The sequence below is a fragment of the Lycium ferocissimum genome, chromosome 2, assembly GCF_029784015.1.
Source record: "Lycium ferocissimum isolate CSIRO_LF1 chromosome 2, AGI_CSIRO_Lferr_CH_V1, whole genome shotgun sequence".
NCBI lineage: Eukaryota > Viridiplantae > Streptophyta > Magnoliopsida > Solanales > Solanaceae > Lycium > Lycium ferocissimum.
In genome coordinates, this window is record NC_081343.1 from 59,620,041 (window position 1) to 59,645,521 (window position 25,481).

Here is a 25,481-nt window from a genome sequence, read left to right on the forward strand (position 1 = left end):
TGTTTCTTATTTTCCTTATTTCTTTTTTCTCTCCTATGAAAATTAATCTTCAGGATACAAAACTAAAGTTAGTACTACGCATTTCAAATTCCAAGATACAACATTACTGGAGTTTAAATTAGAAAAACTTAAATCTTGAAGGTTTGAGTGAAAAAAAAAAAAACTTAACTTAGGACACAATTCCCTAAAGTTTTGACTTGAAAAAATTGAACTAGAGGACATTATATTGTAAAGTCTGAACTGCAAAACGAAACTTCATGACGCATTGTCTTGAAGTTAGAGGAAGCGGAGAAAAGAATCGGCATATTTTCCCACTTTTTTAAGTTATGGCTAAACATTGAATAATTTGTAAATTTGGACTTAGACTTAAACAACAGTCCTAGAATTGGTTATATGGTGCCATTTACACGGTCTGAATTTCAAATGGAGTTCAAACATCGGACATTTGCGAGGAAGTGCGACTCCTTTGAGTCTAAAATTTTGGTTTTGATAATTTAGATTGAAGTTTAGCTGTGACAATTCAAAATTTTAGACCTAAAAGTCTAATAAATAAAGAAGAGGAGGAATATGAGCGGTATGAAGTTTGTCAAGTCTAATTAAATTTTAAATATTAATTTTTTTAAAATTGCTATCGTTTAAAAAGCATATCTAAAGCAACTACCTAGTGCTATTTCGACTTAATACAAGTTCTCACATTGTTCAACTTTTTTACACCATATAGATCTTTTCTTATCAATCTTAATAGTATAATCTAAGAAAAATAATGACGCGCTATTGTTGATTTAATCAAACTAATGCTATAAAATTTATTTGCACAATTTGTTTATAATAAGCCTACTTGCACATGCTTTGATTGCAACTATCAAATTAGTTTGGTCAGGAAGAAGGTTATTTATACATACACCTCACTTGTAATGAAATAAGTCTTCCTCATTAAAATGATAGTCTTTTCTAGTGAATACCCATTACCTTTCATCAACAAAAGTATGAGGGTTAAATTATTTAATTTTGTGTATATTCGAGAGTCCTTTGCATATTGCATCCTTATGTATGTTCTCTTTGTAATTTGCACCATAACTTATTTATCTTTAATCCACAATCTCTTTATTTCCTTGCAAAACTAATAATTTGCAATTTATTGAATTGAAAATCAAGCTATACTTCTATTTTTTTTTTAAAACAAAGAATAAAACAATTCTTTAAATACCGAGACAATGACAATTTTTTTTACTTATGTTAGATTTAGGTTCAAAATAGTCGATTGAATAAATATACATTTGTCGATAGAAATAGGTTGAACAATGAGATATTAGTTTATTTGAATTTTGTCAATTTTTAGTATAGCTTGAACAACACTAGGTGATTTTTCGCATATATATTTGAACAATTTAGTGATGTATTTATTTATTTTGTCTGTTTCTGGTGGCTGATGCAATTTTTCAAAATATAATGTCTGTTATTTCTAGTTTTTGATGCATTTTTAATACTGTAGTTTGTGGAATTTGACGTGATTCTTTAGTATTTCCGGTTACGTTCTTTTTTTCACAATTCACTTTAAGTCTAACCATTAAAAATTGTTAAATATTTGACAAAAATTAAATAAACTTTTCACAAACTTAGGACCTGTTTGGCCATGAGAATTATTAACTTTTTCGATTCAAAAACCAACTTTACTCAAAAATATACGTTTAGTATAGAAAATTCCAAATAAAAGTTGTATTTAGAATTTTCAAAAACACCTAAAAACTTATTTTCATTTTCTACGTTAAATACCAAATATTTTTCTATTTGCTTCAATTCCAACTTTAAAACTCCAAATAAAGTGAAAAATATTTGGTTTTCACGGCCAGATGCCTACTTAAAGAACCAAAATTTACTCAAAAGTATATTTAAGGGACAAATATGACCTTACCTTTGTCATTTTCTCGAAATGCGCCTTTAGTTTTCTACAAGTAGAAATAAGGTTTTATAAAACGCGGGCATCAGCTTCTCAGCTACGCTAGCGGTTCTTTCTCTAAAAAACACCCGCGTTTTCCCTTTCGTAAACAACCATTTCTACTAGAAAAAAGTTTCCCATTGCAGTCTGCAGTATTGCATTTTGTGTAGGGTTCTAATTATCCTCACAACTTCCCTGCTTTTGAGCCTTCAAAAATTTGAAAAGAAGATTGATATCCTTCCTCCTGTGATAATGAAGAAATCCAAGAGGAATGCAGCCATTGTAGTGTTGTCATCAGATGATGATGATGATGAAGACTTGTCATTGAAGTCCAACTTCACCCACCCCAAATCAAAATCGGTATCTGTTCCAAGGAAGAACCCTAAAAGGGTTAAAACGGTGTCACTTTCGGCCTCATGTCCCCGTTCATCTAAACAGGCTAGTGTCTTCGATGAGGTAAAGCATCGAATTCGTTTACTTATATTATTATTTAGTAAAAATCCTACTCCCTCAGTTTTAATTTGTTTGTCTAGTTTTGACTTGGCACTCAGTTTAAGAAAGTATTGAAGAATTTTGAATCTTGTGGTCTTAAACTAAAGATGTGTAGAGTGTACTTGTGGTATTAAGCATGCCATGTGAAAAGTTGAAATTAAAGAGCTGCCAAAAAAGAAAAGAGTCATTCTTTTTGGAACTTACTAAAAAGGAAAGTAAGACAAACAAATTGAAACGGAGGGAATATTCTTTTACTATGCTTTTGCATTTGAGTGAACGTCCAAGCTTCGTCGATTTAGCAATAGCAAATGTAAAGTAGTGGCATTGGTGAGGGTGCATCCATTGCTTTCGGTTTGATCTATGCATACATTAGTTAAAAATTGGTAAGGATATGTTTATGTTAAGGTCAATCTCATTTGGAATAAATGAGTAGCAGGTGCAGTGCTATTTTGTACCCACTAGCTAAGAATTTTTAGTCCACCTCTTGTCTATAGTTCAAAATTGCTAACTACTCTTATTGTAAAGCTGAATTCATTGTGCACTGATAAAGATTGATGGGTAAAGGTTGAACTGCAAAATTGAGTCTTTTTGTTAAAGATGGGATTATCAGGTCAATATCCCGCGCAGCCTTTTTGTTTCTTGTTGTCTGATTGCTGCAAATAATTATCAGTGAACGTTTATGTAGACTTTTTACCTATAGGGTTCATTTGGTTAGCATACTAGATAATAACATTTTCATCTATAGATGGTTTTATTCGCGTTTTGTTAATATAAAGATTCCTATTTCACATTCTATCTTCCATAATTAATACATAAATTCCCTCATAAGTTATGCTGGGTTAATACACCCAGCAAAACACGATAATATTTATGTCGAAATTATTTCTTCTTGTGCGGCCAAGCAAAAACTGCATTAGTTATATGGGGATTAATTTTTCTTATGCGGTCAAACCAAACATTGTATTACTTATGCAATATTTTATGCTGGAATATGCCAACCAAATGGCCCCTTATCAAAATATATTTTACCTCCAATCTCTGGATGCTTAAGAAGGGGTTTCACACCGAGGTCACATGAAGAGGCACAATCATAAATAGACTCAGTTGCTATGTTGAACAACTATAGAGCAAACTCTTTCCCGTTTACCTTACCTTATTAAAAAGGAAAAAAAAAAAAGAACAAACTTTTTTCCCTAATATCTTGTTTCACAGAGGTAAAAGAATGTATGTTACCAAGAAAATTTATAGGAGTTGGTTACAAATATACCTTGAATCTATGCAAGCTCAAGTGAAAAACTCCTGGGCTTTACGGAATATATTTATTCAATAGTCTTTTTTGGGGACCTTGGGTTATGTTTGCTTTATGGTTTAAGTTCTCGTGTCTCGTCTAAGCTAATTGTATTGGTGGTTCATGAGCTATATTCTCTATTGTTTCGGGATACACACTGTTCTGCTAGTTTTTGCTTTGAATACCTCAGATATTATAATGACATATGGAGAACCTAGACAAAAGTATCGCCTTCCAGGAAGACAGTGAATAAACTGTGGTAACAGAAACTTTGTGGGTGCACAAAAATTAACCAACAACAGCAGAGTAGACCTTAGATATGAAAAACATTTCCACCTCCTAAAAAGCTCTACTGATTCCCCCGAGTACCAAAAATAAGAATGAAAGGACCCACATTTCTAGGAACCTACAATAAAATTTAGAAATCAAGAACAAACCTGAAAGGAGTAGAAAATGTATTATCCTCCCATTAGTATATTGTTATCTTCTTCTTTCCAACATCTTTTTGTTGTCAACGAGCTGGATGAGCTCTAAAGCAAGCCTCAACCCGTTACAGCAAGATAAACTAGCAAAGCATGCGTAAGACAGTATAAAGTAACTTAAAGATTTTCTCAAGTAATTATGTCTACTGAAAATAGGCTAGTTTCATTCATCTAGAATGCCAGGTTTCTCAAGGAGATGGAATGTTTGACCCAAATGCCTTCCAAACTTCCATTAAAGAAGTAGCAATTTTCTAAAGAAACTAACCTTGCCAACATGTATAACTGATTGCAGATGAAACGGTTTTGTGAGGAGTTTGATGACGATTTCACAGGCATCAAGGTATCTGCTGGTATGCTAGTTTCAACAGATTGGTTATAGTATTTATTTGTATTAATGTCAATAATGAACTGGGATTGGTTTTGCCTCTCCGTTTTTTGAAGGCTTCTGACCGTGTTGGTGACAGTATCTTTGTCAGTATAAATATTAGTTTGTTGTAGGTTAGATCTTATTTACATATCAAACATTTTGCAACTTTTTCACCTTTCTTATACATCCATGTTATCAGATCTCATTAAAATGGTCTGCTGAATTTGGATGTCTTAGTTTTATCATTTTGTTTTGCAGAGTAAATTCATTAAGTTTTGCATGCAGTGGAAACTTCAGTGTGATATTATACTCTTGCTCATGATGCTATGATCTTTCAACTTAACAGTATGATACTTGCTATTCCTTAAACTCGAATGGAAACACTACCTAAGATGCCCCGGTTTAGCAATTGTTTTTACTCTGTTTTATTAAGTCTTCACTTTTTGGGTGATGTTTTTCCCATTTTAAAATGTTGGATCCGTACCATGACGCAAGTATCATCTAAGTATGCAAGGTCTTTAGACTTCCTGTTGACGATTCAGTTGGCAAATGATTTTTGGCCTGCATTTACCGTGAAAATTCCTCCCTCAACTCCTCCTGATTTTGTGATGCTTTGATTGCCAGCACATGTCTTCTCGATCAGTGTATTTATTTTTCCTGTCCTCCCATTCCTCCTTCAGCTCCTCCTGATTTTGTGATGTTTTGATTGCAGCGCATGTCTTCTCGAACAGTGTATTTATTTTTCCTGTCCTCCCAACCCCTTTGTCTTCAGTTAGTCATCATTGTCAAAAGACTAAATTGTGTGAAACTGAATCAGGTCTTGGAAGCAACAATGACATGTGGGTTGACAAACATAAGCCTCATTTCCTGGAAGAGCTTGCAGTTCACAAGAAGAAGGTAAAGAGTTGTATGTATTTTTCTTAGTCTTCTCAGATGTGAGGTTTTAATGATTTTTTCCTGTGCTTGATTTTGCAGGTCGAAGAAGTGAAAACATGGTTTGAAGAGAGACTAAAAGCTGTAATGGTACTTAATTAAGAATGTCTAAAAAGCCATATTAGTGTCTTTCTTTTCTCAGACTTCTGATATTGTGACAAGACATGGTCATCAATTCCTGGTTCAGCCGGGTGAATATTGCTTTTCTATTTTCCTTCTCCCTAAAATCTTAATATAGTTCATTGTTTCTTATTCTTCGATAGTGTTCTAAAATCGTTGTAGAAGATATTGTAAATAATTACTTGTTGTTGCTTTGCTGAGGAGCCTTGTCTAATGAAGGATGAGTGGAGCGTTGACTATAATCAATAAATGAACTATGGCTAAATCCCGAATCAGTAGGGCTCGGGCACATAAGTTTTCTGTATCCATTTTTCTTTATTCAGTTCCATTTCATTCACATACTAAATAATTTGTCTTCCACAATGTGGTTTTTCTAAAACTAGAGGTTCCATAATCTTACGCATATCCTTGCATCGGGATATGCGTCTTTATCCAGAACTAAAACTGTTGACAAACGTCAGATATAGTACTGTAATAACAACTAAGCATTTATCTGAAAAGTTAGCATCGCCTATAGGAATCCTATGCTTCCATTGTATTTTGTTCTTAGCCAAGTCTGCAGTAACTTTAAGATTTTTGACCTTCAATCATTATATTGTTTCGCCTAAAATCGGTGCATAGTCTGTTAAAATGCACTCCTTTTGGGTTTGTTGCGTTATTATGCTCCCTTGGGAAAGAGTGCTTGTCGGTGCACACATAAAGCAGTGAGAAGAGATATTAAGCATACACATGCTCAAATAAAGTTTCTTTTTTTGTTTCCCTGTTTGCATTGCGTTGCCTGGAACCCGGGGTGGGGGGGGGGGGAGTGGGCAAGATGATGATGGCTCCTTCGGGCGCATCAAGCTCTGAAGATTCAAACTGGACGGAAGCCCTGAGATCTTCTAAAGGGCAGGGAGAGACTTCAGAAAGGGAAAGACCTGGCAAGCACATAAGCTCGATCGGGCCTTACTCACTCAACAAGGGCAGAAACTTCACTCGCTGAGGAAAGAAAATCAGAAATTTTTAGGGAGAAGGATTTCTATCTGACAGGACAAACGAAGAAATAGGAAGGGATGGTTCTTTCATTCCGTTGATAGAAGTCTAACTAGAAAAAGACTCCTGGGTGTCTTCCAGTAGCCTTAGAAGTGTCTTCCAGTGGCATCTTCTAGCCTTAGATATTCTAAGGGGGGGGGGGGGGGGGGATGTACTTGGGATTTTGCCACAACTTATGGACATCAGGTGTGTCTTGGTTGCCATGCTTTGTGTTTTAGCAAATCAGGAATAAATTTTTGTTTCATAGTTCGGAGTCGCACCTGCTTGATCCCAAAAAGAAGTTTTCGCTTGCCCTTGTAATTGCTTAGACATGTAAGTGGAAAAGGTAAGCAGTTTATGGTGCTAAAAGGGAAAAAGTTTGATCCAGGAAATTGTTATTGGTAACTTCTTCCTGTCTGACATTTAGCGTCCGTAATTTTGAGGGTTTAGCCTTTCCAGGTGCACATGTTTTCACGGTGTTATTGACATGACAGGTGTTTTCTGCACTCTTCAGACTTTACATTTCCGGAACTGAGATTTTTCCTCTGCTGGATGCAGGATGATCATAATAATGTTCTTCTTGTTGCTGGACCTTCTGGTGTTGGAAAAACTGTATGCCACTGTTTTCTTTACTCTTTATTTAATTTAAACACAAATGACGTGGGACAATTTAGTTTATCTGAGAATTCTGAATTAGGTGTGCCATGTTTTGAATTTTGTCTTACTCCTTTGACGTCCTTAAACCTTGCATGATCATTGGGTGCTTGTCATCTTCTAGGCTACTATCCATGCTATTGCTTCGCATCTTGGTGTCACAATATTCGAATGGACTACGCCTACTCCAACAATTTGGTCAGAACATTTGCATAATTCTAATTCAGGTACATATTCATGTTTGCATTAATGGTAAACGAAGCTGCTCCAAGCTATCAAGTGTTTGTTCAGAATATTGGTTCCTTCATATTATCATTTCACATTTCTTCTTGTGTTGATCTAGGGTTACAATACAGGTCAAAACTAGATGAGTTTGAAGGTTTTGTTGAAAGGGTGAGAAAGTATGGATTGGCTTCTCCAACCTTGAAGGGATCGCATGCTTCGGTCATACTCTTAATTGACGATCTTCCTTTGGTAAATGGAAGAGCTGCATATGGAAGGCTTCAAAGGTGTTTGAAGCTTCTTGTGCAGTTAGTCCGCATTCCAACAGCCATAGTGATCACCAACTATGACAAGGATGACTCTGCAGACTTTAGCACAGGCTGCTGGGAAGAACTCCTTTTATCTCTGCATAGTGCTGGTGCTTGTAAGGTTGCTTTCCTGGATAGACTGACTTTGGATTTTGAATTCTTTAAATCTGTTTATCTTGAATCAAATGTCAAACACCTCCCTATGAGGATGAAAACATAATAAAGTAGTTTCCTTGGCCAATTTTAAGCATTTTGACCTGCAACTCCACCCATAGCCTGCAGGTGAAGGGCAAAATAGCTCTCTCTCTGAACATTAAAGGTTCTTTTCTTGTCTTCGACGATAAAACGCCAGGGGAGGAAGCTGTTATTCCACATTTTAGATTCTAAGTTACTAGAGTTTGTCAATTTTTTTAGGCGAGTTCATGGTTTTCAGGTCAACTTCAACCCTGTCACTGTCAATTCAGTCAAGAAAACACTTACAACTATATGCAGAAAGGAGAAGCGTGAATTTGGTGCTGATACGATTGAGCTAATAGCGAAAGCGAGTGGAGGTGATATCAGACATGCAATTACTTCTCTGCAGTATCTCTGTCTGAAACCACATAGAAGGCCTATTCTACCTTCAAAAGAAAGACTGGATAATGCTAGTTATTTGGATGATGTGTTTTGTTTGCCATTTGGAAAAGATGAAAATCTCTCTTTATTCCATGCATTAGGCAAATTTCTACACAACAAAAGAGAAAGTGAGCACACAACTGCATCAGGTACATCCGACTAAACTTCATTCTCAGGATACATTGAGTTTGCAGTGCTTACAGAACTTAGTAACTGTGTGCTTCCACACCTCTTCTACAGTAGTGACAAATTACTCCACCTTTGCTAGTAATGCTTCCTCATGAGGACTGCATATCTGTTTGAATGGTCGAATCTAGGGTTGTCTTTTATAATCTGCATGAGCAATACTGTATTGTCGAAGAGTTTTTCAATTGCTAAATGTGGTTTCATTGCATGTAGACACCATTCAAACAAAGTCATTAAGCAGATTCGCTAGATGTAATAATGAGCATTGTTTAAGAATGACTGATTTGAGAATAGGTGATTATCCAAGGAGTGGTCTCCCAAGTGATGGTAGTAGGAAGAATATAGAAGATTAACCTTCTGCCATATGTATGAACTTACAAGTTCAGATATGTGAGGTTTCTTCTATTACAAAGTTACAGCTCTGCTTTGAACATGTTATCTTATGCCCTTCTGTAGTAAGATATGAGAATTCTCTGCCAAGTGAATAATTGAGAGAACCACCTTTGGCAAAGCCTCTGATACAGACTCATTTTTTTGTAGATAGAGACGCATTCCTTTTGAAGGAAAAATTTGTGAGATTTCCTCTTAAAATGGATGCTCCAGAAGTTGTTCTTTGTCAAGCACATGGGCAAGCGAGGACTCTTTCTGATTTTCTGCATGAAAATGGTAAATTTTCTTCTTAAGTTGGATGGGCTTTTCAACTAATCTGGTCCTGTTGTTTGATTTTGCATGTTCATGATTTGGAATGAATTTGGGTTTTGGGGGCCCGGGGGGGGGGGGGGGGTGTTACTGGACTCAGGGTTTTTTTTTTTTTTTTTTTTTTTAATTCAACCACCAAAAATCTGCCATTCTGTGGCGTAATGCTATTTCTGGATCATATTTGACTGCTTTGTTTGTGGGCTATATCAAAAAACAATAGATTCAGCACCAGTTCCAATAGCTTGAACTTCTTCTGGTCTTCTTAGTTTTTCATCTGCCTTTGTGCTGAATTTTACCAGCAAACTAAATGTTAACAGAGAATGTGTTTTTTGATCTTCTTTCCTAAATTATAGGAGAAATAACTGCTTCTTTTATTCAGCTTGCATTTACTACCTAATAGATTGTTCATGAAATGGGGTAATTAAGACTTATAGCTACCATATCTGTGCATAGGAATGCTTTTTTTTTTTCTTTCTTCTGTGCATAGAAATGTAGAATATATCATTGTCTAACATGTAAGTGGGTTTTTAGAGTCACCAAAGCAATAAAAAATGCATTAATTCTAATGAAAATTTGTTTAAGCTTAAGCTTTCTGCAGAATTACTTCTCTAGAAACTTGGCTGATGCATCTGATAAATGATCCTTGTGTTTGTCTGCAGTTTTAGACTTCCTGAGTGAAGAAGCAATAGATGACGCGTGGCTTGTGGCATCATATTTAAGCGATGCGGATTTTCTTCTATCTTCACTTAATGGACATCTATCTAGAGACTATGGAGCTGAGAACATCATACAGTCAGCTGCTGCTTCAGTTGCTGCTAGAGGAGTATTATTTGGGAATGCTCATCCAGTGTCTTCCAGGTACAATGACATTACCTGGTCTTTATATAAAGCACCTAAAATCATTTATCACAAATTCCCGTGAAAAAGCAGGTGGCATGCTATTCGACGTCCAAAACTGTGGGAGGCTGAACAATCATCACGCCGCAATAAGGTAAGTTTCTTGCAGTCCCTTTCTCTGCACTTTGCTCTTGATCTTGTTCACATAGCTTCTTAACATGGATTTATCTGGATTAAGTCCTGAAGTATAATGTTCTCCACTAGTGTAGTTGCTTAGGAATCACTACTATAATTTCCTAGGGGTCGTTTACTTGGTGCAGTAGGAGATCTAATCTCGACATAAAATCCAGCATTATGTAATGTAATGTTTGGTTGCTATTTTTGTTTTCCTTGTAAATAATACATACATAAGTATGTGAAATCTATGTAATATTATGCGGGATGGAATGTAGAATAAGAATACAAACATTATAATGACAACTAATTCTCATAATTGTAAACCTAAAGCTGCCTTTTTTTTGTTGATAATGTAAATATATATTTTAAATTATACATTGTATACTAATTTGTAATTATACCAAACCAAACATCCAACATGAAATAATCCCTACATTATAATCCGTGCATTACTAACCTGGATTACTTATCTCTTAATGGAACGACCCCATGTAGTCCACTGATTTGGATTTTGATTTCATCCTAACCAAGTTGATGTGCTTGCAGTGTCAAATGCTGAGTCAGAGGGGTGATTTGTATAATAGCCTAACCATATCGGATCAGATAGTTATGGCAACCGAGTTTAGACCTGTCCTTAAATGGCTTGGATACAGAGCATCTGAAAGTTTCCAAGCAGACAACATGGTTGAAGATGACTCCGATAGCACCTGTTTGCATGAGAATAAGCTGGATATATCAGACGATGAGATAGAAGATTGCTAATTGGAAGCAGTGTATCAATATTTAGTCCGTGCTGGCTCCTTTTCACCTGTAAATTCTGTACATAGCTGAAATGATGTAATTTTTGGAGAGAAAACATACAGCTAAGTTCATACCGATTGAAGTAATTTTTTGAAGAGTGTAGGAAATGGTGACTTCAGCCTCCGTTTTAGTATGAAAGCTACTTTGATCTAGCTCACTAACCTATCACTTTACAATAAAGTGAAGACTACCCATCAAGGAAAACAAGGTTACTCGATCAGAACTAGTAAGTAATTCTTTTGAAAAAATCCACGTTTCCTTGGAGCCGTGTTTTAATCAAAGTATGACACATGCATTGCGATTAAAAGTTCCTCAGTTCTTCCTGGTGCGCTGAGCATCACTTTCCTGTGGAACTTTAATAGGAGAACTATGTTGACACAATAGTACTATTTGGTTACTAACCCAATTGGCATTGAAGAATTGAATCTAAGATTTTGTTTAGTTAAATCTCACAAGTTATATTCCAGGAAAGGAAAAAGATAATCTCACCGAAGGAATATATGTTTGTTTTATAATCTATTTATTCATTCATTCAGGGTAAAATCCAAGTGACCTCACAAAATTGGAGACGAACAAAAACGATAAATCTCACAAGTTTGTTTGGTCAACTTGTGTAGTTGCTAGTAGTCTAGAATACGTTCACTCCACCCTTTTTTCGAATAGTAGTTGTCTAGTAGAGCAAATCTAATTTGCTTATTAAAGACACCAATCCCCGAAGACTGGATTTTCTGTATACAGTACTATATTTTGATGCGGTACAGGGAAACTCAGATCGAGCCTCACACTCGTTTAAGATACAATTGAAACCAGTGAGTACCCGATTGAAAACTACATATAATGCCAACTTTCGCAAAACTAATCCAAAAGGAAAAATGGAAAACACTTGCAACTGTAGGAACTGTTTTCCGAGCAAAGCTAAAACATAATTCAAAAATCCTAATATCCTCTAAAATGCCAAACGCAACCAATATCATCTACCTCCATCAGCAGCCGTACTTACACGACCAAAGATTGCTTAAAAACTGTAATCATCTCATTTGCACTCTTAAGAAAATCTGCATTTCCAATAAATTACAGCACATACTGGAAAACCCTCTAGGCTGCAGGAGGGGAAAACAAGTTTCAAGAACACATATATACATTTTTTCTTCTGGCTGGCCCGACCACAAGGAAGCTTGCTCTGTATCTCTCAAGGTAAAATCCTCTTCATTTCATGAACCTGATCAGTATTTTTTGCTTGATTATATACCGACTCAAATGCATGTGTCCACACATTGGCAAAACCCGTCACAGCCTGAAAAACATGTGGCAACCCCATTTGTAGATTGTTCAATGTCATTGCCCTCGTTACACTCACCGCTTTGTCATACTTGGCCTTCTCATCCTCGGCTTTTGCTCTTATTGCCTCCACCTTAGCTCGTTTTTCGGTTACAGGGTTCTTGCTTCTTGTACTAGAGGAATCAGGTATAGAATATGGGCCATACTTGGACTCTAATGACCGAAGCTCGGAAGACTTCTTGTCAAGCTCTTTAAATGCCATCTCCGACTTCTTTTTTTGCTTGAGCTCTTCTGATTGCTGCACCACAATGGCATGGATAACAGTTAGTAGACTGTTGATTCCTTCCGATGCTACTTTGTCTGGAGCATTGTTAACTGCAAGATGCCACTCTTCACAAAGGGAGTAAACTGCATTGTCCTGGTCAGTCTTATGTACTGGATTGTTGCCAAGTTGGAAGAGGCTAAGACGGAGCCAGCCAGTAAGGGACTGAATATAATCACGGTGAGATTTCACTAGGTTGCAAAAAGATAGGTGCCATTGTTCCAGTTCAAGCTCAAGTTGTAGTGTTGATTGTCGATGAAGCTCAGAGGTAGGATAAGTTGATGGCACGGTATTGAGATACTTCAGCTGCTGAACTATGTGCGTTTGAACGTGATGGCACTCATACATGCTTCTCCACATGTACATCAATCTGTAAACCACAAACAATAAGGAGAAGGGAGACAAAAGAGAGAAATAAAGGTCTAAATGATTCTCGCAATACTTTCCTTTTTGCTGAAAATTGGAAAAATGGTTACTCAAAAATGTAACAGAAAACCACCCTTATTTCTTAAGGAATTAATAATTTGTTAAAGTTAAGATTGTCCCATGAAATATGAAGGAGCAACATTGAATTTCATAGCTTTATCCCAATGCCAAAGTCATGCTATTAATATTGCCTGTATTCATTTAGCAACAGAGGACAGTGGGCCCTTGTTTCTAGCTATGTATTGTCTTTAACTTCCATTTAGCACCCTCCTCTCCCTTCCCCTCCCCCACACACCCCACCAAAAAAAAAAAAAAAAAAAAAAAAAAAAAAAAAAAGAAGAGAAGGGTCACCTTAACTCCAGTCAACTATTGACCACTTTGAAAAATTAAAAGGCAGCTCTTGGTAAATGAAAGTCCCACACTTAAAAAGTACTTCCCATAATAATAAATAAAGAGTTCTTCCTTGATGTTGACATAAAAAGCAAAAGGCAGGGATTATGACCCAATTAATACCAACTCTTCACCATTGGCTAATATAGGTGATCTAGTAGGAATGAATAAAATCTTGAAAGAGTCAATCTGCCGTGAGGAAGGCAGTCTCACTTCTAAGAAAAATCCAATGTTCTGATACTATTTCAGTAGAAATAAATGAAAACCAGAAGAAAAAAGAATTTATTGAGTTGGTCTTTTCACGGTTTTTAACAGTAAAGCAGACTGTAATACACTGCTTTTGTATATTTTTAGGTGGCAAAAAGGACAAATCAAAGACATACACCGAATCAGTTAAAGGAGTCAAAAGTTTCCCATTGTACGTAGAGCAATTCGTTGCTTTTTAGTACTGCTAACTAGTAACTAGTAATAATGTCTGTGTACAGATTGCTAGAGTTGACTCTGACCCCCTACCTCTTTGCTCATTTATTCACTGAACTATCACAGGCACAGGACTAGAACGCCCCATTGATTTACTACTACTTAGTCGTAAATATTTTCCAAGATGCATCTCTTCTCCTTAGAACAATAAACATTTTGGATAATGAAAATAATACTTACCAGCAACTTATGTAACATTCAGCGTACACCACAAAAATAAAAATATTTTTTTATAAGAGATGACCAAAGGGGCATGAGTTGGACTAACCCTTTGACCAGTTCAAAGAGTTGTGGATAGAGCTCTGACTCCCTTAATTTGATGATTTCAGCTGATGTGGTCTCAATAGCTTGTGAAGCAACCATCATTTGTGATTCTAACTTCTCCACTTCCTTCTTAGCTTTCTCAGTCTTCACATAATCAGCCCTCTTCATCTCTAGCTTCCTCGCGTGGGCTCCCTTTTTCTCATGCTCCAATTTTAATGTTTCAGCATGCTACAAATAACAAACAAGTTATACCATAAGAAAATAAATGATCAACACAATCTACAATTTATCAAAAAATGGGTGTTGTTAATTTACCTTGACCTCGAGATAGAGTTTTTTCTCCCAAGCATATAATCTCTCCACTGTAGAACAATGCGAAGCTTTAGCATTATTAGCCCCATTCATAGCTTTGTTCATAGGATCATCACAAAATCTGCCAATTCCATTCCATCTTGAACTTCCACCAAACGACCATGAAAATGGACTCATCAACTTATCTACAAACAAACCCCAAGAACCAATTTTTAACAAAATGAAGGGTTATAATAAGCATGTTGTACCGTGTGCAGTTATCTGTGTACATTATGACATACCTGCAGATCTTTGTTCAGAAAAAGCACAATTAGGAACTTCCAAAAGCAATGAGAGTTGTCCACCAGCATCAGCAGCATTAAGAAAGTACTCATCAAGCTCTTTAATAATCTCCACCAAGTCTTTCCCTTTAGTAGACACCACCACCGCCAGCTCACTAGTAGTAGTAGTCTCTTTACTAAACTGACTCACCACAGACGGAGGCGCCGCCACACTCGCCGCCCCAACCGTGGTGGTAGCCGCCACCTCAGACGTAACAGTCGTCTCATCCCATTCTTCCTCCGTAACTGATCTTGAAGATGACGGTGGCGGCACAAATGGGTCCCAGAAATCCCAGTTTGATGCCGCCGGAGGCGGCGGTGGTGGAGGCGGCGGAGGTGGTGGTGGTAGGGCAGAGGAAGTGGTGGTTGAGGTGGTTGTCCAGGAAGTGGGGCTCATTGGGGGTGGTGGGGGTGGGGTGGTGAGACGCCGTGGTGGTGACGGAGGAAGTGGTGGTAAGTGGTGGTTGTGTGGGTGGAGATCGGTTTCTCCGGTAGCGAACTGAAGTAAAGCGGAACCAGTGTTTCTAAGTGAACGTAAGTACATGGAATGTGAAGCAGAGAAAGCTTGTCTTGATTTAACTAACTGTTTCATGTACCTCTTTCGAGCTTTGCATCTTGACACTAACTCTTCTCTCTCTAATCTTGAATACCAGCAACCCATTTTTTGACTTGATTTTTCTCCTCTTCCAAACAGAACTAAGAACAACAATAAAGAGCAAAGCTAGCAGCTAAGACTCACTTTAAACTTTTTCCTTTCTTGAATTATCAACCATGTTCCATGTGTGTTGTACTCCAAAGACTGACACAGCTATTTCAGACCAAAAAGAATAATTTTAAAAAATAAAAGTACTCTTCTAGGTCCTTTTTTTTTTAAGCTTACTCTGACAGATCAAATACTGAATCTTTACACCAGCTATCCCCACTTTCAGAACACCAACAAAATCCCCATTGCAAAATTGAAATGCTTTATAACGTGAAAAGGGGGATGGGAGAGGAACAAGAGGAAGAGCAACACGAAGAAAACATCAATTTGGATTTATACAGAGGCAATAGTTGTTGGACAGAGTGCCAAATTTTTGTTATAATCTCACGGTGAACCAAAATGCCCTATTTGAGGATGTTTTACTATTTACCAAATAAGACATCCTGTTGTCACATGCATGTAACCTTGCAAAGCATGCCCTGTTTGAGGAAGTAAAGGGTAGTTTGGTAATATAGAGATTTCAACGGACACGAGTCAATTTATATGGTAATAAAAATTTAGTATAAATTCCGGAGGGGCGGGGTGGGGGGTCGGCGGGGGGTTGGGTCATGAACCATGAATGAGATGATAAGAGCAAGAAAGAAGAGTTCAATTTGGAAAAATGGCATATTCATAAAGCCAATGCATCGGTTACGAGGTAATCTGGCTAAGGATTAACGACCCACAGTAACCTTATTATAGTCTTCCCCTTCAGATTTTTTAAAGGAATTCATAGCTACCTTTAAGACTTATTTATGAATAATAACTACCTTATTTTTTTATTTAATTTTTGTAGCTTTATTTTTCCAAAATTACATTTTAACTAATCCAAATGCTTTTGAAATACACGTACCTCTTTATTCTCCCTCACTACACATTTATCATCTTCTCCGCACCCTAAAAAAATTCTCTCTCTCTTTCCTTTCCCTTTCCCCCTAAAGATTATTTGATTTAAATGAGGGTTGCTCTTGCCGTCGGTGATGCGGAAAAAATTCTCTCTCCTATTGCCATCGGTGATGAATCCATAACGGGACGGTTATCGAGCAAGTTGATCGGATTTGGAATAATGAACATCACAACCATAAAGCTTAAGCTTTTTGTCTTGACATATATCCGATTCAATGAATTTTGATTTCATCCCTACTTTTCTTGGAGTTATTACCAACATGTAAATGCGACTCAAATATGTTGGAACTCAACTACTCTCGCAAATCGTGTTAATATTTTTTTTCTTTCTCGTTAAGATATGCATATATATAGTTACAATCTTTTCAAGTAAGTATAATAGAGATATAATGATTAGGTGTTTGATGAAATGCCTCAAAGATATATTGTTGCCTCTCTGTTACGATATCATGTTATCTTGATCATGGGTTGGTGAATAAGGTAATGGATGAATTTCGTCCGGTTTCTACTAAGGATAATGTTGGTGGGAATGACTATGATTGATCTTTGGTTAGAAAAGTGAAATGAAAAATCTTGGGAAATATATTTCAAAAGATATTTTGTATTTCAACGTATTTCTAATTTTTGAAACGGTTTCGATATATTTCATTGTATTCCATTGTACATACACATACTACAATTTTATATTTCTTAAACAATCAACCATATTTCATTGTATTTCGGTGTATATTTTTCGTATTTGGAAGTATTTATAAAAGTTTGGAATGGAGTAATTTGAGAGAGAAACGTGGGTTGTTATGGAACTTCGACGGTTAGTCATCGGTTGATTTAATTTGACTTACCATTTAAAATGAAAAAGAGAATCTATTCCATAAATAAATATTTTTACTCCCCATTTTGTATTTCAAAGATATTTCAAAAATGTGAACTCTCGTATTTTGTATTTCCGTGTATTTCTCTATATTTCAAAAACGCGAAATACAACTAAATACAACAAAAACTAGCTACGATTTGTAAATATAGAAAAAGTAATATAAATATGTTGAAAGGTTTATTAAAGGTACTTTGTTTTTGTAAGTTGCCCTTTTTTAAAAGTGCTATGGGGAGTGGAACACCTCTTGATTTTTTGAAATCATGTTGATGAAGAGTGCCGATTAAAATGATTTGAGTTAATAAAGATTATTTGATTTAAATGATTTGAGCTAAAGTGACTAAAAAGCGGATCATATAATCCAACATCCTAACTCTTGATAAGTTTAATTTCTTTTTGCATTCTTTTATAATTTTTGACGTATTTAATAATATTTTTTTCTTTATTACGACTATATATAACATATCAGTAAAATAAATATTTTCACAAAATTTATCATGAATTAATTTGACTACATATCAGCGTAAGTTTTAAATAAGTTGAACCAAGTAAATCAAGAAGGACTGAAACAATCAATAAGGAAATTATTTTGAACAAATTAGACGGGTTATTTTCCAAAATTAATTTTATAATTTTGATATTGACTTTAAATTTGGAATTCATTAATATTCTTTGCATTAACTGTTATTTGTTTGCTAGTTCGGGAAATAAAGAGGTATTTACAAAGGAGAGTACATAAAAAGATTTTCTCCCTCCGTTTGAAATGAGGAAAGGAAAATATTATGTCCTAATTTGTATGAAGTGTTTGACTGAACATGAATCTTAAGAATGAAAGGAAGAATTTTATAAATTGTGGTTTTAAATAAGTCATAGGTATTCATATGACTATAAATCACCTCATTAAAGATAAATGCATATTTAAAATTAAATTGCTACTAAATATAAAAGTAGTGTCGCGTCATTCTTTTTTAAACCGACGAAATAGGAAAGACCGTATGAATTAAGACAGAGGAAGTATGTGTTTACTTAACTACTCCCTCTATTTCAATATAAATGGATTTCAGACAAGTTTTTTATGGTCCAAAATGAACCTGCATTTCAATTTATGCGAACACTATTTCCTTTTTAACCGTCCCAAAATGAATGACCTCTTTCATAATTCGAAACAAATTCACTTTATAAATGATTTACAGCCATACAAATATTCAAAACTTATTTTAAACCACAAGTTTCAAAAGTCTCCCCTCTTTCTTAAATGTCGTGTCCAGTCAAATGGGTTCACATAAATTAAAACGGAGGGAGTATTTTTCAAAGTCCAAAAATGTATTAATAATTTTCTTTTTTAAAATTAGCCTTCTTTTTGATAGGTAATATTGATTATCAAAAAAAAAAAAAAATTGTGAAGAAACAAAAGGATAATATTGATAAATTACTTTTTGATTTGTCTTTAATTAACTTACTGATTATTTAAGTGACTAGGTTCAAATATTAATATTTATTCCTATTTATTAAATTTCTTAATAAATATATCGGACTTGAATCAAAATTATTTCGTAGAGCTTTGTAACTTCTATGATTAATACAGAAACCAATAGAAAGGTCATACTCTTATTTTAAAGTGCATAATAAGTTATACATCAGTATCATATTGGTAAAAAAACCAATAAGACATATCCAGTTTTGAAAATTTATATTTTGTGTATAAGTTACTGAGTTACTATATTTCTACTCATTCTATTGTTTTTTTATGGAAAACTTGCAACTCTTGGACATTTCAGCAAAATGATCGCCCTTAGAGGTCGCGAAAATGAACTAGAAAAAGATTAAATGAGATAATTTACTCACATATGCTGTTTATAAAAAAAAAAAAAAAAAAAAAAAAAAGCTGTCTTGCTCGAATCTCACCTAATTATAATACACTAATACTCCCATAATTTAGATAAATAACAATTGTGAATAAACATTTTCCTTCAGTACAGTTATCCCCCTTTGCCGTTCGTGGAATAACAGGTGGTTTGCATGAGAGTTGAGACCGTGCGGTGAAAATTTTGGGAGGCTTAAGATGGCATTACATTCTGTTTTACCTTATAATAATATTAAATTAATTTGTTTTGCTTTTCATGGGGAAGTGTGACAGTGGAATAGAACTGACAACAGGCAATTATAAAATTGCACCGGTCCACTTTCATGACATTTTTACCCTCAGAATATTCATTTACAGATTATCTTTAGGTAAAACCCACAAAAAAAAAAAAAGAGAGAGAGAGCTTAATTGTTTCCATTTTTTTTTCTCCTTATTTCGTTATTGAAAGAGACAATCTGCCTCGCTTCCTATTCTTTTTGTCCTCGTCCTCCTCCTATTTTTGTTCTCCTTTCAGATACTTTTACCAGATTCACTTTTCCCTTTAGAAATTGAAAAGTAGCAAATTGTTTAATATTATTTTTACTAGATTTACCATTATCTTTGCTAATTATATTTTTATTACTTATTCTCTGGCCAAACAAGAAAGACAAGTACTTTTCATTTTTTCTTCCTTATAATAATGACAATTTTGTCTCCACGCCCACTGCTTTAAACTAATTTCACTCATAAAAAGTTGTTGCGGAAAAAAGTGAAATTTACCATTGCAAATTTGCAATATCTCATGTCATATGAGATAATGAGAGTTGTGCGGGTGGTAGTACTGGTAAATTACTAGATAATCAGTTTTTACTTAATTCGTCACATGCAATGTGAAAGACCACTATTTATTTTTATTTTTTCGGATATACCAAGTCGATTTCATTTGAATGGGAAGAGCAACAAACAAAATTAGATAAATCTCAATGGAGATTTCTTAATTGGCCCCGCATTAAAGTTTAAATGTATGTTCAATTTTTAAAATGAGGTCATTTTAGTAAACAATCAATTATTTAAAGGGATCGGCCGCTCTACCTAAAGCTTGTTTGTAATATTTTTGGGGAATGACTAGGATTAGACGAGGTAACACGTGAGGAGACCTGCAAGCAGTAATCTAATTATTCATCCTTTGGCAGTTCTCTATTAATTTACAGGTTAAAGTAATTAGTTCTATAGTAATAAATTCTTGCAAAGGTATATACAATTAAGATGGTCCTCATCTGCCAAGGATCAATTAAGATTTTATGATGATTTATGACTCATTTTTTGGAAGATTCTACTTTGATTCTTCCAACGTTTGAAAAATTAACTATTTCGGATGCCTCATTCCTTAAAAAGCTCTATAATCTATACTATAATTGATGTTTGATAATGTCAAAAGGATATAAAATGAATTCAAGATACCACTGTTACGAAGAGTATTTACCCTCTTTACTTAAAAACTCTATACTACAGAATATCAGAGGAGGTTTTAGCCAATTTGTGTACTCTAAATTATTCAAGTAATTAGTATTGTGCTAGAGTCTATATAGCAAATAAATTGAGAATGTCTCAAATTTTATATTGTTGAAGTTAAGTTATTTTTGTCAAATCTTAGCTATTTTTGCTTGGACAACATTGGTTTTTGCGTTACTTCAAGCATTTATAGTTGAAGTTTAGCCATTTTTGCCTGACTTCAACTATTTTTTGCTCGAACTGCAATCATACATGGCCGAAGTTTAGTCATTTTGTCCATTTGACTTGACCATTTATGTCCGACGTTCATTAACTTATATATTTAAATTCAAGCAAAAATGGTTGAAGTCAGGCAAAATTTAGGCAAAAATAATTGACGTCCAACTATTTTTGTCTGAACTTAATGCAAAATTACATGTACCTCACTCATATATAACTTCAGACACTGCATACTGCATGGCTAAAGTTAGGTAAAAATGTCTAAACTTCACTCATATGTAACTTCAAAAATATATGACTGTAATTTAATTTTATTAAGCCTAACTTTAGACACTGCATATCGGAAGTGCTATATGTGCAAAAAAATTTAAAACATGAGTACAAATTAAATAGTGGTGTCAAAACAAGTTATCTCATGAAATTTTTACTGTGAAAACGGGTGATTTACAAGAATGAAATTAGAGGTGGGTACTCTTGAACTTTTATCTTCGCTTGCCCTATGTACAAAACCTTTTTTTTTTTTTTTAACTTTTAACCTCAAGGTTTTCCCATGAACTAAAAGAGAGTCAAAGTACAAGACCATCATTTTCTAGGTCATTAGTGTAATTATGTATGAAAACACCTAATGCGGGCTAAAGATTACGGGCTTTCCCTCCGAGTCAGGCAGGGTCCAAATTCTGAAAGCCCATAAACCATGTAATCGTCATAGATCATCCTGTTCTAGCGACCAACAAAATAAACTGACGCAAAAAATGAAGGTTCGTTAGATCCGCCAACACACGAGGCTCATCGGGCAGCCAATCAGATAAGAAAATGCCCACGTCATAGCACGCATATCAACACATTCTCCAACAATACCCCACGCTTTTCAACTCCCACGTTTATCCACGCGCCAATCACCTTCCAACAAATGTTCAGTGTCCTTAACGTGCTTATTGAAAGTGATTGGATCATCCTTTTTGGGTTTTCCCTCCAATATTATTATTCATAACCGGTGCCACTAAAAGAATAAAAAAACAAATTCGTTTCTTGTGTTCTTCCATATTCATTGCTTTATACTAAAAGTTCTCTCTTTATATATTCTTCTATATAATATAATCCTTGTCTTTCATAATTTCATTCATTTAATACGTTTACGATAGCTTTGTTTCATAATACCAATGGCGGGAGCAATATGATGCAGAGTATATGAAGGAAATAGAGAAGGCACGAAGAGATCTTCGAGCTCTTATCTCCAGCAAAAACTGTGCTCCTATTATGCTTCGTCTAGCGTATGTATTATGCAAAATTATCAAATGTTGTGTTGAAATGAAATTTTGATCTGACACAGTAATAAGGATATTTTAATTTGCAGGTGGCATGATGCAGGAACCTATGATGCTACAACAAAGACTGGAGGACCTGATGGATCAATAAGGAATGAGGTAGAGATAAAGCATGATGCTAACAGTGGTCTCAAAATCGCAATTGATCTTTGTGGTACGCTATTTAGCCTTGCTTTTCTAGAGCCTTCGCATAATTATAGTTAGTACCTCGGGAGATCTATTGATAATCTGCTGCAAATGAGTTTGTGTTCATTGATATAGATTGTCAATTAGATGGTTAATGATCAATGATTTTAGTTTAAGTACATGAATGCTTTTGATTGATTTTGGATGTTAACAGCTAATTACTCCATGTTTTAGTATATCGCTCATGCTTAGTTACTGTTTCTGAGTTTTCATTCGAAGATGGAAAGTTGATCATATCACTTTTTCTGTTATGAAATTCTGTTAAGGATTACATTGTTTATATGTTTAGTAATTAAGTTAATTTGTTCTGCATATAATTGGAGTCTTGCTTTATGTTGAACAGTTTCTTATGCCTCCTTTTTTTTATATCGGAAGTGAATTTTTCTGCGCACCGTTACCGTCATTCAGTTGAAAGCATTTTGGAGAAATTAGAATCTGTTTAATTTACAATAGCCACATAAACTGCTTTTCTATAACATGTTCTTTTAAGTGGCTTGAAGAATTTCTGTATAATCTATTATCTTCTCTCTGTTTAGCATCAATATTTTTCTTTTCAAGAAAAAAAGAAAAAGAAAAAAGAAGACACAATTTCTAACTTTGCTCTAGATTAATACAGATTAGTCATTGTCTTCTGAATACACATCCTCCAAAGCCCATATTTTGTTTACATTAAGTGTTTCTTTTATCAGTTTAATCTACTTTGAGGCCATTAATACTAGATTCTATCTTCTAATGCCTTTTCTTTTATGAGTACAGAAGAAATTAAGGCCAGACATCCTAAAATTACGTATGCTGACCTCTATCAGGTGATTATACTTGTGTCTAATATTTGTTTTCCATTTTGGGAAGGTTCTACTTAATGTTAGTTGTATTAGTAGCAGTAATGCAGGGGAACAAAAATATTCTGGTTTTATGGATTTGAAAGTGTGCTTATTATTACCTTTTATTTGGGACTGCAGCTTGCTGGAGTTGTTGCTGTTGAGGTAACTGGAGGTCCTACCATTGATTTTGTCCCTGGTAGAAAGGTACAGAAAAGATGAAAGCATGCCTCCTTTTTGTATTTTAATGTTTTAGATACATTTGAAAGACTCGTCTTTAATTAGTAACTTCCACCTTCCTATCAGGATTCATCAAGCTCACCAGAAGAAGGGCGCCTTCCTGATGCCAAACAAGGTTAGTCATCCTAAAAGGATGGCTTAGCTGATCTATTATTTGAATTATCCGCATTATGCCATATTTGTTGCCTAATCATTGTTCTTGCACTATATTTTTGTGAGCAACTTGAGTATAAGCATTCTTGTTTCTGCTTCTATGTGGAAGTCAGATGTTAATTTTGGAGATGGCATTATTTAGTTTCTCTGCTAGTTTGCACTTACCAGATCATCCCCTAAACATGTTTCTACGTGTTGTTCCCATTATTTCAAAAGAAAATTCTGTAAAGGATCTTAATAATATATATATATATATATATATATATATTCCTATTGGTGGGTGATCTTGAATGTTATGAACAATGACATTGAACTGGACTTGGTGATATCCTATTGCGAAAATTGTAAATATTGCTAAAACTGCTACCAGCTACCTTGTAGTAATAAAAAGAATTGACATGATTTTCTGAGAGTGCTCTATAACTCAGTGCTCTGATCTTAAAACATATTCTCAGCATATGGCATATCACATATCACTTATTCTTCCTAATGTCCTTTTAGGTCCACCACACTTGAGGGACGTCTTTTACAGAATGGGACTCACTGACAAAGATATAGTCGCATTATCTGGAGGCCACACACTGGTATTATATCACATGGATCTGCATCTGGATATTGAAATTTTCCACACATGAATATAATTCAGTTTGTCTTAAAGTTCCTCTTTCGTGTTTACTGTTGTAGGGAAGAGCACATCCAGAGAGATCTGGCTTTGAGGGCCCTTGGACTAAAGAGCCTTTGAAATTTGACAACTCATACTTTGTGTAAGATTCGCATATGCATGAAGCTCTTTTATATTTCACCTTTGTTAAAAGAAAATTTTCATGATTGCTTGCCTAAATGATACAATAATCTCTTAGGGAGCTTCTCAAGGAGGATTCAGAAGGTCTCTTGAAACTTCCCACTGATAAAGCTTTGGTTGAAGATCCACAGTTCCGCCCTTTTGTGGAACTTTACGCAAAGGTATATAGCTCATATTTCTGTATACGTTTTTAATGGTCAAGTGTTACAACACATCGTTTGAATTTGTTACCACAAAACATTGCAATAATGCTAGACGGAAAATAGCATAAAAAACCAGTAAGGCTGGTTAAATTGCTGGAATTTATCTTTAATTAGTAAGCAAATGAATGTGGAATCATCCTATTAGAATCTTTCTTGCAACTTACCAATATGCATGGCTAAGGAGCTGCACTATGCTTCAAAATTTCTAGCGTTATCACACAGATAATTTTTTCCTAAATAATCTCACTCAAAAACTTTTTATGTAATAGCTTATATCTACTTATTTCTGTGACAGGACGAAGAGGCTTTCTTCAGAGACTATGCCGAGTCACACAAGAAACTCTCAGAGCTTGGATTCACACAACCTTCATCTTGCTTCAAGTTAGCAGTAAAGAACAGCACAGTGTTGGCACAAGGTGCTGTTGGAGTTGCCGTTGCAGCAGCTGTTGTAATATTGGGTTACTATTATGAAGTCAACAGGAGAATCAAGTAAGCATTAGCAAGCACAAAAGTTCCAATTCATTCGCGAAGTCAACTGAAGCAAATTGGAAACTGAATAGCTCCATATTCAATGGCATTAAAATTGATTGTTGTTATTGGCAACGCATGCAAAATAGTATGATAGTATTTCTTTCTGTTTTCATCAATAAATCCTGGGATGTGCTGCTTGCAGCTATTCAAGTGAAAATAACATGTCTTTAGTGGCTTTGAAATATCATAGGTCTACTCATGGTTCAAATA

The 25,481-nt window shown here is 35.0% G+C and overlaps 3 protein-coding genes across 5 annotated transcripts; 2 read left to right on the forward strand and 1 right to left on the reverse strand.

Annotated features, from left to right (window-relative positions):
- The first annotated feature begins 2,158 nt into the window (after nt 1-2,158).
- LOC132046417 (cell cycle checkpoint protein RAD17) lies at nt 2,159-11,251 on the forward strand. Of its 2 annotated transcripts, none has more exons than XM_059437042.1 (12): nt 2,159-2,392; nt 4,491-4,548; nt 5,383-5,462; nt 5,541-5,588; nt 7,188-7,241; nt 7,408-7,510; nt 7,627-7,934; nt 8,247-8,577; nt 9,155-9,280; nt 9,973-10,171; nt 10,244-10,304; nt 10,874-11,251. In XM_059437042.1, the coding sequence occupies exons 1-12, from the start codon at nt 2,189-2,191 to the stop codon at nt 11,087-11,089; spliced, it is 1,788 nt and encodes a 595-aa protein (XP_059293025.1). In that variant the 5' UTR covers nt 2,159-2,188; the 3' UTR covers nt 11,090-11,251. The 2 variants fall into 2 exon arrangements, with proteins under 2 accessions (XP_059293025.1, XP_059293026.1); XM_059437043.1 differs by having other exon boundaries at nt 2,303-2,392; nt 4,491-4,538.
- Nucleotides 11,252-11,940: 689 nt separating this feature from the next.
- Nucleotides 11,941-16,016, reverse strand: LOC132046416 (protein ALTERED PHOSPHATE STARVATION RESPONSE 1). Its single transcript, XM_059437041.1, has 4 exons — nt 14,882-16,016; nt 14,604-14,785; nt 14,293-14,516; nt 11,941-13,098 (listed from the first exon to the last, which is right to left on the reverse strand). The coding sequence occupies exons 1-4, from the start codon at nt 15,579-15,581 to the stop codon at nt 12,318-12,320; spliced, it is 1,887 nt and encodes a 628-aa protein (XP_059293024.1). The 5' UTR covers nt 15,582-16,016; the 3' UTR covers nt 11,941-12,317.
- A 5,820-nt stretch (nt 16,017-21,836) lies between these two features.
- Nucleotides 21,837-25,455, forward strand: LOC132046420 (L-ascorbate peroxidase 3-like). Of its 2 annotated transcripts, none has more exons than XM_059437047.1 (9): nt 21,837-22,284; nt 22,368-22,492; nt 23,281-23,330; nt 23,484-23,549; nt 23,649-23,697; nt 24,237-24,319; nt 24,420-24,499; nt 24,596-24,698; nt 25,043-25,455. In XM_059437047.1, the coding sequence occupies exons 1-9, from the start codon at nt 22,202-22,204 to the stop codon at nt 25,124-25,126; spliced, it is 723 nt and encodes a 240-aa protein (XP_059293030.1). In that variant the 5' UTR covers nt 21,837-22,201; the 3' UTR covers nt 25,127-25,455. The 2 variants fall into 2 exon arrangements, with proteins under 2 accessions (XP_059293030.1, XP_059293029.1); XM_059437046.1 differs by having other exon boundaries at nt 21,914-22,284; nt 25,036-25,455.
- The last annotated feature ends 26 nt before the right edge of the window (nt 25,456-25,481 follow it).

What these genes read in the sequence shown, in the direction of transcription:
- LOC132046417 (XM_059437042.1), top strand. Translation starts at nt 2,189, where the DNA reads ATGAAGAAATCCAAGAGGAATGCAGCCATTGTAGTGTTGTCATCAGAT. An exon ending in AGGCTAGTGTCTTCGATGAG is followed by an intron (nt 2,393 to 4,490) that starts GTAAAGCATCGA and finishes AACTGATTGCAG; the next exon opens with ATGAAACGGTTTTGTGAGGA. An exon ending in AGAGACTAAAAGCTGTAATG is followed by an intron (nt 5,589 to 7,187) that starts GTACTTAATTAA and finishes TGCTGGATGCAG; the next exon opens with GATGATCATAATAATGTTCT.
- LOC132046416 (XM_059437041.1), bottom strand. Translation starts at nt 15,581, where the DNA reads ATGGGTTGCTGGTATTCAAGATTAGAGAGAGAAGAGTTAGTGTCAAGA. An exon ending in AACTCTATCTCGAGGTCAAG is followed by an intron (nt 14,517 to 14,603) that starts GTAAATTAACAA and finishes TGTTATTTGTAG; the next exon opens with CATGCTGAAACATTAAAATT. An exon ending in CTCTTTGAACTGGTCAAAGG is followed by an intron (nt 13,099 to 14,292) that starts GTTAGTCCAACT and finishes TGTGGTTTACAG; the next exon opens with ATTGATGTACATGTGGAGAA.
- LOC132046420 (XM_059437046.1), top strand. Translation starts at nt 22,202, where the DNA reads ATGAAGGAAATAGAGAAGGCACGAAGAGATCTTCGAGCTCTTATCTCC. An exon ending in CCTATTATGCTTCGTCTAGC is followed by an intron (nt 22,285 to 22,367) that starts GTATGTATTATG and finishes TTTAATTTGCAG; the next exon opens with GTGGCATGATGCAGGAACCT. An exon ending in TATCTGGAGGCCACACACTG is followed by an intron (nt 24,320 to 24,419) that starts GTATTATATCAC and finishes TTACTGTTGTAG; the next exon opens with GGAAGAGCACATCCAGAGAG.